Source organism: Chrysochloris asiatica, unplaced genomic scaffold, assembly GCF_000296735.1.
Source record: "Chrysochloris asiatica unplaced genomic scaffold, ChrAsi1.0 scaffold00057, whole genome shotgun sequence".
Lineage (NCBI taxonomy): Eukaryota > Metazoa > Chordata > Mammalia > Afrosoricida > Chrysochloridae > Chrysochloris > Chrysochloris asiatica.
Genome location: NW_006408575.1, coordinates 4362143 through 4375723, shown reverse-complemented (window position 1 = coordinate 4375723; position 13581 = coordinate 4362143). Strand labels below are relative to the sequence as shown.

The 13581-nt window shown below is 42.5% G+C and overlaps 1 protein-coding gene across 1 annotated transcript; it reads right to left on the bottom strand.

Annotated features, from left to right (window-relative positions):
* Positions 1-7051: 7051 nt before the first annotated feature.
* LOC102833520 (immunity-related GTPase family M protein 1-like) lies at positions 7052-8449 on the bottom strand. Its single transcript, XM_006863945.1, has one exon. It carries the CDS (start codon positions 8447-8449, stop codon positions 7052-7054), a length of 1398 nt encoding a protein of 465 aa, XP_006864007.1.
* Positions 8450-13581: the final 5132 nt, after the last annotated feature.

The window sequence follows — 13581 nt, the reverse complement described above, 5'->3', positions numbered from 1 at the left end:
TGTTGTTCAACTATTGTCTTTTGTCAAAATTTATATGATGTGGGAGATGGGAGTAGTATGGTTTGCTGCTTCCTGTACAGTTTACACTATGGGTCCTGCAGCCCTGTTCTCCTTGTGTTGTAGGACCTGCATTAATTGTACCAATGCACCAATTTCCAGTCATTCACACACCTTTTCTGTCCAAAAATTCAAGGGGTCCTAAATTTTACACTCATCTTGAAAGAAGGAAAATGAGAAACTGATGAGTTCTAATTTTACAACTGGCAGTTGTCCAAATGGCAGTTGTTAACTCACAGGGCTTGAATAGAAATCAAAATCACTGGGGGGAAATACTAATAATGAGCTTTCAGACAAGGAACAGTGAAAAGATAAAAGCATTCACAATTTCCCACTCCTAACTATCTCAGGGCACATTGTGTCTTATACAAAAGCAAATAGGGCAATGTTCCTTGTTGTTGTTGTTGCTGTTAAATGCCACCTAGTAAGTTCTGAGAAGGAAACACTGCCTGATCCTCCCTCACCCGCTCGCTCAATCATTTGTATGTTTGAGCCAATTGTTGCAGCCACTGTATAAATCCATCTCATTGAGAATCTTCTGTTTTTTGCTAATCCTCAACTTTACCCAACATGATGTACTTTTCCTGGGACTGGTTCCTCTTGATACCATGTCCAAAGCATGAGACAAAGTCTTGCCATCAGTACTTCTCTTCTTCCAGGATAGATTTGTTTGTTCGTCTTTGAATTACACTTCTTGGAGGTCAATAAACATATTTCCAGATATTAGATATTTGAAGACTTTCTTTTGATCTAGAAAAATTCTCAAGTAGAAATTTGACTCTGAATAAATCTAAGAAACACACCTAGTCCACACTACTCCCCATTCTAGGCACCAATACTTCCTGGCCCCAAAGCCTACCTCTTGACTGCATATCTCAAATCAAGCACCCCATTTCCATTTCCATTGGGATCTCGCTCAACATTTCCTGAAGGAAAAGGAATTTCTTGGGTTTGGAGATGAGTTGTGGAAGCACCTAATCAATATGGGCGCCGACACCATGACAGAGAAAGCCACTCTGCCTAACCCTGCCCCTTCTCTGAAATCCTCCTAGAGCAGGAGACCCCAAAACACTTCCCAGGCCATCCCAAAACATCAAAGGGCCAAATGCAATTAAGAGACTTAGAGGCCCCTTACTGTTTTCTTCTCTCTGAAGGCTGACTGACATTACCAGGAATGCACTGCATTTCCAAGAACCTAAAAGTGCAACGAAACTTCTACCTACTCCTTTTCTTGACACCCTGCTCATTTGCTAGAAGACACAGTAAGCCCAGATAGGGTGTCCTTGAAACCTATGGTTCTACGAGGAGGTCAGGTGAGAGGAAGAGGTCCTAGTATTCTGGGAGTACTCTAGGTACTGAAAGCCCCCTGTCTCCATAGTCACGACCTCTACCCAGAGCTCAAGAGAGGGTGAGTCTCTCAGAGTAGCTTTCCCAGGTGCGAGGACATATTGCATTTCTATTTTGTTGGCACCCTTCACCTCCCCTCTCTTTGAACATCGTGTTCTTCTGGTCATCTGTGACCCTTCCCCTCAGTATGCCTAGTGGACTGGTCTGTCTGACTCTTCCCCTTCATCCGTGTAGGTAAGTTCTGGAAGTTTCTCAGGAAGAACTGTCCTGTGAAGGTGAAGGTCAGGGTAAGCAGTGGAGGGAGTGGGCAGCAGGAAATTTTTCTGGCAACTGGTTAACTAGGAGTTTTCTCAGCTGTAATATGTCTTTAATTATCTCAAGAAACCTTCACAAATGTCAAGTTATGTAAGTATTTCCAAAGCCCTACGGGAAAATGTAACATGATTGTACTTCTCTTAAATATGGGAAAAGAAAACCAATGAGGAGTCATGTGACTTGCCAAGACTATAAAGCAGACATACAGCAGATCCAATACCTGTTTGATTGAATTTGAGACCTAGTGAGAAACTGGAGTAGAGAAAACTATCCAAAATAAAAACTTAAATGGTTATACCAGAGACACCAAACCAATTGCCATTAAGTGGATTCAAATTCATAGTGACTACTATATGACTGAGTAGAACTACCCCGTAGGGTTTCTGAGGCTGTAATACCTCTTATATTCAGAAGTACATCTTTATCCTGAAGAATGGCTGGTGGGTTTGAACCAGTGACTTTTGGTTCAAAGATGATCACTTAATCACTGCACCACCAGGGCTCCTGCAAATGACTGTTGTTGTTGTTGTTGTTGTTGTTGTTGTTGTTGTTAGGTATCGTTGAATTGGTTCCAACTCCTAGCAATACTGTGTAGGGTTTCCAAGGCTGTAAATCTATAGGAGCAGAAAGTCTCATCTTTCTTCCTCAAAGCAGCTAGTGAGTTTGAACTGCTGACCTTGTGGTTAGCAGTCCAGTGGTCATCTGTAGCATAACCAGCACTCTGTAAATGGTTATAAGTATGTAAAAGACAGGTGTAATTGAGGGATAGGAAGCGTATAATGAGATTGGTGTTGAATTGAGACTGTGGCATGAGGGAGACGAACAGGAGGAAAATGCAACAGTGCTTAAAGAATAGATTGTCTGTACTCTGCAGGAGGAGGAGTAGGTGTCAGGATTTCTTGCCTTCAGGATTGCAAAATATTGAATGAATGTGATGGACATCACTGGAAAAATAACCATTCTAGTGCTACCAAGAGCCCTTTTTAAGCACTCCATTGACTCCCTTTGTTTAGCACTTACAGTTAAGTACTTGGCTGCTAACTGACAAGTTGATGATTCAGACCATCCAATCTGCTTCAGTAAAGATTACCACCAAGAAAACTTCTAGTGTGTCACATGAAGTCAGTATGAGTTGAAATTGACTTGATGACACTCAGCAACTCACCCCTCAAAGGAAAGTGCACTCTTACCTTTCAAAGATAAAGAATGTGGGCATAGGGGAGAACAAACAAGATGGTGGATCGGGTGGACTTGTAGTAAAGAGCTCCGCCAACAACAACACAGAATACCTGACCAAGCAGGCTCAGGGGATGGTCCCAGAACTCTGAACTACATATAAAGGAATATTTAGAAGGTTGGAAGGCTTACAGCTGGGGGAATTTGTGGCAGAAGCAAGAAATCTATTGCTTTCTAGTCTGGGACGCTCGGCTGCTCCAGGAGCCACCATCTTGGGTGAGACCATGCGGGGGAAGGATCAGAGCGGCCACAGACACCTGGCAGAACTGCGGAGATAAAGGTGTGGGCATTCTTTTCTTTTGGTATCTGTTCATTGCTGTCTGCGCACCTCTATTCTGGTGACTATAGGCATGCCTGAGCTAGCAGAAACCCCAGCCCCACCCTCGAAGGGTTCCACTATGCATGCGCACAGATCTCCTCGAAATTTAAAGAGACAGTTTCCAATTAAAACCAAATGGCCACAGCTGGCCTTGAACTGTTTACAACTAGAAAAAGGCCTGAACAGGGATTGTGGAGTGGGGCAAGCAGACAAAAGAGGAAATAGGCCAAAAATTAAATCCTAAGTTACATCAAAATGACCAACAATGGTATCTTGAAATTTCTCAGGAAGAAGAGTGAAAAGGAAAGCCCATTTCCTGATCACATCTACCTGGAGGCATTCAGAAAGCATAAAAAATACCAAAATACATACCTGCTTTTTTAATGATTACAGACAAGAGAACTCTATGGGGCAGTTCTATTGTGTCATATAAGGTTGCTCTGTATAAAAACCCTCACCACTGGACCAATAAATAACATCAAGATAAATGGAGAAAAGATTGAAGTTGTCAAAGACTTTATTTTTGAAGTCAGATCAACCATCAAATCTCATGGAAACAGCAGTCAAGAAATCAAATGACGTATTGCATTAAGCAAATCTGCTGCACAAGACCTCTTTAAAGCATTCAAGAGCAATGATGGCAGTTTGAGGATTAAAGTGCACTTGGCCCAAGCCATGGTATCTTCAATAACCTTTTAAGCCTGTGAAAGTGGGACAATGGATAAAAAACTACCATAGAAGAATTGATGCATTTGAGTTATGGTATTGGAGGAGAATATTAAAAGTACCATGGACTACCAAAAGTACAAACAAATCTGTGTTGAAAGAAGTACAGCCAGAATGCTCCTTAGAAACGAGCATGGCCAGATTTTGTCTCTCGTACTTCTGACATGTTATCAGGAGGGACCTGTCCCTGGAGAAGGATATCATGCTTGGTAATGTTGGGTATCAGTGAAAAAAAGGAAGACCCCCAACGAGATGGATTGGCACAATGGCAATAGCAATGGGCTCAAGCATAGAAACAATTGTGAGGTTGGTGTAAGACCAGGCAGTGTTTCGATCTGTTGTGCATAAAGTCATTATGAGTTGGTACCAACTTGACAGCACCTACCAACAACAGCAAATGTACTGCTATTTCCAGAAACCCTAGACACCTGGGAAACAAGACCATCTGAGGTCTTCCTTTTTGCCTACCTTTCATGCCATGGCATGCTTCCAATCACCAAACTTATTTGGGAATTTCATTGTTTCCCTCCTTCCTGGACATTGCTCAAAGAAGACTGCAGAGTAGGGCACCAGTCATATATATATGGCACCAGCCCTTTATATATTTATATATACATATTTCAGGGAGTTTCCAGTGTCTATGTTCTCAAAAGACAACTGAGATACTCAAATGCTCAGAATTATCCATTTGGTTAGTATAAAAAATGTCATCATATTACACAGAGTATTGTACTAGGAGTTAAAAACATGGTCAAAATCTCCTTGACAGAGTCTATGCTATTAGGGAAGACTTCCATGGAGGCAATAGTGCTAAAGCTAGGCTTTAAGTGGTGGATGAGAATAAGCTGGACACATGGCAGTAGGAAAAGCCTTCTGGGTAAAAATGAGATCATGAACAGAAGCATGAAACAGCTTGTACGTCTGGGACCTTCAAGTTGATTGCTACTGCTGGAACTCAGAAATGGTGAGAAAAGAGGGGAGAGGGAGCCAAAGAGCTTCTTGAATAACTCATTAAGCTTAAGGGTCTATGCCATCCAGGAGGTACTAAACAGAGAAATGAGGTTTAAAAGGTGACCATAAAATTCATCAAACAATCAATTGGGAAAATAGTGGGAAATGGTCCTGTGCCAGGCCTTCTGAGATAGTGACCACTATCTGTATATATGAGTTAACTGTGAGACAGAAAGTAATGCAGCAGTTCAGGTGAGAAACAGTGATCAGAGGAGAGATATATTTATGATATAGTTAGCATGTTGAATTAACAAGGCTTAGATATTCTTGTATGTAAATCTTGATGGGAGCAGAAAGCCCCATCTTGATCCTGCAGACAGGCTGGTTGCTTTGAACCTTCATCCCCTCAGCAGTACAGTGATTTTCCTGAAGTGGCCCTTAATAATGGGATACACAGGTCTAATTCAGAGATATGTCTGTATGGGACCCTATCCAGAGAAGCAGCAACACCAGAGATGGAGGCAGAGATGAGGACATGGAGAGATAGAGCTGCTGAGGACTTTAGACTCGTGGAAAGAGAAAGGCTATGTGCTGGCGGCCAGGAGGCAGGCTTGCAGAACGTGCCCTTTGTTTGTTTAAATTATTATATACTCCTGAGTGTTTTTGTGTACAACCCCCCACCTCACCCCCACCCCTCCGTAGCCTAAAAAACCCAGAGGCTAAAGAAACAGTGTTGTTGAATGATGATGCATGGACGAGATTGTAATCATGGCAATGAAACAATTAGTGTAAAACTAATGTTCTCCCATGTAAACTATCATTCAATTCATAATAAAAACTTAAACATTAAAACAAAAAGTGTACTGAAAGTTAAATACCTTAAATTAATTGAATGATAAGCACTTCCTTGCTCTTCATCATGAATTCCAGGATTATTATTAGAAAAAGTAACATTTCATTTTCCCTACTAATATTGGTATATATTTGTTTTGTAATTAGTTTCAATACACTCAAGGGATGATCATTTTTCATTCCTCTCCAGATCATCATCTGCTATTCTTCACTCTGTCTTCTATAGACCATATCTAGGGCTCTTCTGCCCCCTAAATTCTGTTTGGATTTCGCCAATGGACATCACCATCAGGCTACTATAAGAAAAGAGTAAACTCAGAGGGCTTATTTTTTTCTACTCATCTGGATAGGCCTCTGGAGTTAGGTTGCCTTCCTCTACTGTGGCCAGGGCTCCTATCAGCTGGCCCTGTCTGTATGACTGTCATCTCCAGCTTCCAACAACATACCTTCTCCTTGCACGTTTAGGCCTGGAAGGAGTCATTCTATTCTGTTGTTTGTTGGAGTCAACACTTTTCTTGAGGATCTCCCTATACCATGACTACACCTTTGAAAATAACTTTCCTTAATCAATTCTCCTCAAATAACCCAGTTTGAGTGTGTCAATTGTTTTTTTGTTTTATATCAGAACCCTGTGTAATACAAAATTATATCTACTTTCAAAATAATGATTTTTTTTTTTTTTTTAGCATCTAATGGCGCTGTGGGCTAATGCGTCAGACTGCAAAGTCATTTGAACTGCAAGGTCATTGGTTCAAGCTCACCAGCTGCTCCTTGGAAACCCTATACAGGATCACTATGGGTCGGAATCGACTTAACAGCATACAACAACAACAACAATGGAGACATGGTGTAAAGTAAAATGCCTGGTTCCAACATCCAATAGGTTTTAAAATACAGTTCCAATCACATCTCTATCTGCCCCCTAAAATTATTGGTTTATCCCTCTGTACCAGGGTGTCTTTGTCAGTCTAGTGAAATAAAGAAGAAAAAGAATAGAGATGAGTGGATGAAAATGGTTAATGAACATGAATGTTAAAATTAATGAGTTGGGGCGGGGAGGAGAGTTTGATCCTAACATACATGACACTTGACAACTAAAAACATCATTTCTATATCCTTACCCCAGAAAATGTATTGAATGATGTTAATGACAAAAATAACAAATCTTTTTCAGATAAGCAATGCATTACAATTGCTGCTAGCACAACAAGCAATTTTCATAATTCATTTCCAGAAATTAAAAACCCCCTAAATCTCTTTGACCTGAGAAAAGGAAACCCAGTTATTGTGGCTACCACCAGAAAAAGAGCCTGTGGTACTGTTCCCATGCTGGTTCCTAGCCTGAGATAATGAATCTTTCAGGATTTTTCTCAGGACAGTCTTAGTGTACTCAGCAACGATCTCAAGAACACGCTTCTGTTTCCTTCGTCTAACAAAATGTTCAAAATGGACAACCCAACCACCTAAGAGTGGGAACCAGCTGAGAATACAGAGGCATATCTTCAGCAATATACAAGACATGAATTTCAGTGCCCAGTCCCCTCTGACAAAAGCTGGTAGATCCTGGGACTTCGTGATAGCAGTGCACTCCAATGATTCTTTGCCCATGCGCTGTGCAACCTGCCGGAGAGATCCATCATGCACACCAAAGGACAACCGGTAAACATTCAGAGACTCTGTCAAATCATCAGCATTCTGAATATTAGGGAAAGAGTTTGTGGCTATTTCCTTCTGAAAGTAGGCCACTTTATCATTAATGATCTTCTCAAAGTTATACAACAGGGTTTGTAAGGGGCCATGGCACCTAATTTCAGAGAGGTCCTTTTGCAATGTGTCCCTGAGTTTTGGGAAATCATGCCATGAAGATTCATGGCTAGAAATCATGAATATAGGGGGCTTAGATACTCGGTTCTTCTGGAGATTTTCCAGGATACTGTCTCTGATAATCTTCTGTGGCTCTCCTTTGAGAGTTGTGCTTCTGAGGTCAATGTCCAGTTTTGTCCAGACGATATAGAACTTCTTCCCCATGTTCTCAATGATTTTAGCAAGCATCCCATGATTCATGCTAAATTGTTCAGACACAATGATGATAAACAAGTCATAGTCATTAAACTGCATTTCTACCACATAGTCCTCCAGGCTCTGAGAGGTAACCCCCAATCCAGGGAGGTCCCACAGCACCACATTTGGCAAATGGGATGATGAGTAGTGGGCACGTGTTAGGGTGGTTCTTACCACCCCAGTGGGAGCTGAGTCCTCCTCCTCATTGCCGATGCCTCGAAGTGCATTGATGAACGTGGATATGCCATTCCCAGAGTTCCCTGTCACAGCAATGTTGACTGGTACACTGGATGCTCTTCTCACAGTTTCCAGGACAGCAGAGACCACCTCCAGCAAGTTCCCATTTTGCAAGGCATTCTGAGTTTTCCTGGCCTCTGCCTCAGATAAAATACCCCAATCCTTATGGTATGACACAACACTGGGGAAGGATGCAGATAATACAGTTTGAGGGCCCATAGGAGACTCTGCCCTGTCGATCAGCAATGGAGTAACCTGTAGAAGTAGTAGGAGAGGACAAAGCGGCGTGATGGAAAAGAGTGTTCTTTCATCACCTCCCAAATCCAAAGAATTCACTTCTGAACACATTAAAGTCCTCACTGTGTTATTTTTTATGGTTTAAAACTAATTTATTTTTCTTTAGCCCTGTTATAAGTGTTTTTTCTTTCCAATCACTATTATTTGAGGTGGTGGTGGTATTGTTTTGAATTGGGGGGGTTGCTAAAATTTTAGATAACATCTAACAATACTGGCTTCACTGAAATAAATGCCTGTTCTTCATTTTCTTCAATAATCAGTCACAGCAAACTTCTTAAATAATCTCCTAAAGATTTAAAAGTTCACTTCATATTTATTCATTATTGTTTATAATTATTACTAGTAATCATAGCAGTATTAAAGCATTTTTGTAAATACAAGGCTTCCCTTGTTTGTTGAATCTCTCTATCAGACATAAAACCTTTAATACTGCAAATTGGGAAAGAGACTAGGTTGGTATTACTTACAGATTTCTACACTACTCTACCTTTCTGAAAGCAGCCTAGGTGATGGCCTTAGAATTCTCTTACTTCATTCCGTGTGAGCTTACACAAATCTTTATAGAAGTTAGAATCCAAGGCCATCTCCTGAACAGAGGTGTTGGCTCTGAGAACCCTCACACAGCCCTCCAGATAACTAAGGTTCAGATCTGCCCCTCCATCCTCCTCTGCAGAAATACCACTCTTCCCCTTGTGAATCACCCAAGGGGTCTTGTTTGCACCTGTCCAGGGAGCCCCATGACTGTGACCCAGACCCTTCAGGCTGCTGCTTGGACAACATTCAGGGCATGGACTTAGCATCACCTTGGAAGAAATGGGTCTCAGAACCCTACTTGAGATTTAGGGCCAGCTCAGCCATGTGCAGCTTTGACAAGCTCCTGAGGTCCCAGTTTCCTGCTCTGAGAAGCAGAAAGAGTGTGCTACTCACCTCACAGAACTCCTGAGATGGTTGCATGGTGGGATGTATGGGAAGTACTCTACAAAGGCATTCCTATTACTGAGGCTGTCTTTCCTCTTACTGTTCCTCCTGCCCCCAACTTCTTACACCTGGTTATTAAGGGTCATCATCTTTGAGTCTGGGTCCTTCACACACATTTTCTTGTTTAATCTTCCCCGAACCCTGTTAAGTAAACTGTATGATTATTCCTGAATAATGATGAAGAAACAGAAGTTTACAGATAAGAAACAAGCTATGGCTTGGAGTTGGGGGTTAGAATTCAGGAACAGGATTTCATGATTTTGTCTGGCTACGAGGGACTGGAGATCCTATTTTAACCCAATCTTCAGTTCCTGTGCTTATTCATGCTAGAGGGTCAGGCATTTCCTTAGTTGTATTTTGACCCATTTAGTGTCATCACCTATCAGTCCCTCCTCTCTGGATGGCATTGTCCTAATTTTGAGTGACAACTAAAACTTCTGCCTTTCATCACCTCTCACTCCACATCCTGTATTAAAGAAACCTGCGGTAGAATCTGTAGTAAATACTTGAGACAAATTAAGAAATCTGTTGTTGGGAAATGCCGTGGAGTTAGTGCCTAATGAAATGTTCAGAAATATGCAGAGTGAGGGAAGGTCTTTGGAACTGCCACCATCACAGATCCTTTCTGCATTGAACCCATGAGCCCCAAGCCCTGTTCCCACAGTAAGTCTTCAGGTCATCTGTACCAACTGGTGGTTCTATAGGAAAGCCAGGCTAGTGCCTCCAACCTTAAGGCAAGTAGAGATGACCTTGAGCCAGGGAGGTGGTTTCCTAGCATGGTACTCAAGAAGGGGCAGTGCTAGAGAATGGACCTTTGGACTGGCTCTGAGCTGGGAGACTTTCTGGATTGTTGTTGTTGAGTGTCACTGAGTCATTTCTGACACACAGAGACCCTGTATAGGGCTTCTGAGGAATGGTTGGTGAGTTTGAACCACCGACCTTTCAGTCCAATGCTTATCCTACAGTGCCACACCAGTACTTTGTGACTAGAGAAGAGTAAACAGATGAAAGGGAGCTTGGTGGTATTGATTAGTGAAGCACTATACAGTTTTGTAAGGATCCCTGGTAGCGTAGTGGATTACGACCTAGGCTGCTAACTGCAGGGTCAGCAATTTGAATTTACCAGTTGTTCTCTAGGAGAAAGTTGAGGCTTTCTGCTCCCATAGAGAGTTACAGCCTTGGAAACCCTATACAGGGTCACTATGAATCAGAATCTACCACATGACACACTACCGCCATATATTTTTGTAGGTGTTTAAATTACTAGTTGGCAAATAAATTGACTTCTCTTCCTAAACTCTGTCCACGAGCTGAGCACATAGCCATCTCATGCAAACCCCATCTTAAAGCACCCTGGGTGGGCACTGGCTAGTGCAGGGTACAACCCACCTCACAATGGACAGCACAAGGCCCTATTCTTTCTGATACCTTTTCTGTGACCATCTCTATGAGTCAAGTCAGCTTCCCCAAATCAGTCTATCTGCCTGTCCACCCAATCCTTAGCCCTGTGGAGGAGAGAACCTTACACAGTGTAGCCCAGCCACAGCTATCTTACTTCCCCCTCCATCCTTGATCATATGGATGATCTGTCCTTGCCCCTGATGGGGACTCACCAACAGCACACTGGACCTGGCTTATGAGATGTCAGCGTACTCTTCTAGGCCATCAACCGCTTCTCTAGGAAAGGCTCACTCTAGGTCCTTTCAAAGCTTGAATCCAAGTATGTTTTCTCCAGAAAGATGTGAATGACTGTGGAGGAGTTGGAAATGTCCTAGAAAAAGTAAAGAAATCCAGAAAAGAGATGCTGAAAAATGATCGCCTTCTAGTTCTGCATTTCCTTCTTGCAGCCAGCTCTTTCTATAGAATATCTTTCTCCTTGGCCACTCCTCTCTCTCTCACAACCCTCCAAGGGGAAGGAAAAAAGTCAGGGTAGGTTTCAGTTTGTGTTCCTGGAAATAGCTTTAGTTCTCAAAAAGCAGAAGCAGAAACAGTTTCGTTTTCTTACATCTAGAGATTTCAGGGCCTGGTGGTGCAGGAGACAGGGCAGCACTGTTTGTGCCCAAAGAAGTTGGAGGGCACAAACCGTCTTCCTGCAGCCTGTGGTGCCATAATGTGTTAAGTAGCAGATAAGTGAGTTTGACTTGTCTTTTTGAGCAGACATGAAGGTAAAGTTATATAAAGGATGGGCATCATCTTTGAACAAAAACACAGTTTCTGTGATTGCCAGCAGTGCTGTTTTCTATAGATACACGTGTTTGCCACTTCCTATCTTCTGTGTTTTCTAAACCTTTCCAATCCTGCTGATTGTTTGTAGTCTTGGATTTCAATGGAATGTCTCTATTTATCCTCTGAACTCTTTTCACTCTCTTATGTCACTTCCTCTCATGCCTCTACAAAGCCTAATTTGAATAAACAAACAATACCCATGCCCTGTGCCTGGACAGCTGGTGCTTCCTAGAGAAAATGAGTACTAGGGCAGATGGGTCAGCTATGTGTTCAAAGTGACACTCTCTCTTGTGATTGTTCCAACCACAAATAGCTTCTTATGGTCCCCTTAGCCCTGAGGTCTGGTCAGATTAATGATAAATTCTTTGTGCCCCCTTCTGGAATTTAAGTTCAGTGCTAAAAGAACACAAAAATGTCTGTCCCTAATGTCTACAAAGGCTTTTGATTGTGTGGATCATGACAAGCTATGGACAACATTGTGAAGTATGAGTATTCCAGAACACTTAATTGTGCTCATGAGGAATCAGTACCTGGACCAAGAGGCAGTTGTTTGAACAGAACATGAGAACACTGAATGGTTTAAAATTAAGAAAAGAGTGCGACAGGGCTGTATTCTTTCACCATACTTATTCAACCTGTATGCTGAGCAAATAATCTGAGAAGCTGGACTATATGAAGAAGAACATGGCATCGGGATTGGAGAAAGATTCATTAACAACCTGTGATATGTGGATGAAAGAACCTTGCTTGCTGAAAGTGAAGAGGACTTAAAATATTTACTGATGAGGATCAAGGACCACAGCCTTGGATTGTATCTTTTTTTTTTTAAGTTTTTATTGTGAATTATGTGGGTTTACATGGGAGAATATCAATTTTACATTCATCCTATCTTATTTCATTTCATTGCATAATTACAATCCCTTCCATGCAACATCAAACAACAACACGGCACACCATACATGCCTGCCCCCTAGCCGTCAGCACACAGCCCCTCTCCCTCCCTGAGTCCAGAGTCCCCAGCCACTCCATCTGTCCACATCATCATCTCTGCCTCCACCTCCATTTCAGGCATCACTGCTCCTCTGGGTAGGGTCCCACCCTTCACTCTTCTCACTTGACAGTCCCAGGGACCTCTGCGCCTAGACTGCAAAATCAGTCAGTCCCCTCCTTTTGTTACAAAATATCCACCTCAACATTTCTGACCCTCACAGTCAGTCCTGATAGCAATCATTCACTATTGTATCACAAGTGTCTTATCCCCATCTCCTTTCATTAGCCCCATCCCAACAGATTGGAAACCATTCGGTGGAGATTCTACCTTCCCCCACCCCATCTGGAACTAGGCTCCCTCTTGAAAGCTTGTAAGCCAGTCACTTTTTGCCTTTGTAGCCCCACCATTTTGGGTAGCCAATGTCTAAGTTGCCCAACCCTGTCAACCCTGTGTACCAAGGGGGTGGAAGTGATCCTCACTGTAAAGATTTGTTCCCTTTTTTGAGCTACTACATCCATAAGCATAGGTAACGTTCATAAAATTGTAGCGGGTTACTCTTTTTTTTCCTCCTTCTTCTAGTCGAGTTCTGATCATCTAGGCATTGAAGCCAGGTCAAGTGGGTACATCTGCAAGTATGGGTGTTTTTGTGCATCTCCCCTCACTTCATATCAGCTGGATGCTTCTCTCTCCACTCAAGTCCTCTGTGGCCATTTCACTGACTCTGGGCCCAGGAGTCTCCGGGTCTTGTCATACTGCTGGCCAACAAGGTCTCCGCTCAGGTTCACAGGAGTCTATTGAATATAGCTGGATTTAGATCACAACTTCATCACTGTCTTTCCCCCTTTTCCCCTCATCGGTGACCCACGTAGTCACCAGCCAGACCACATGCCTGCTCATGTATTCCCCTCAGTTTTGGAAGAGTGTTTGCTTTGAGGGGACCTGACCACTTGCCTTGATGGCTCACGGGCAAACAGCTTTTTTGTGTAGC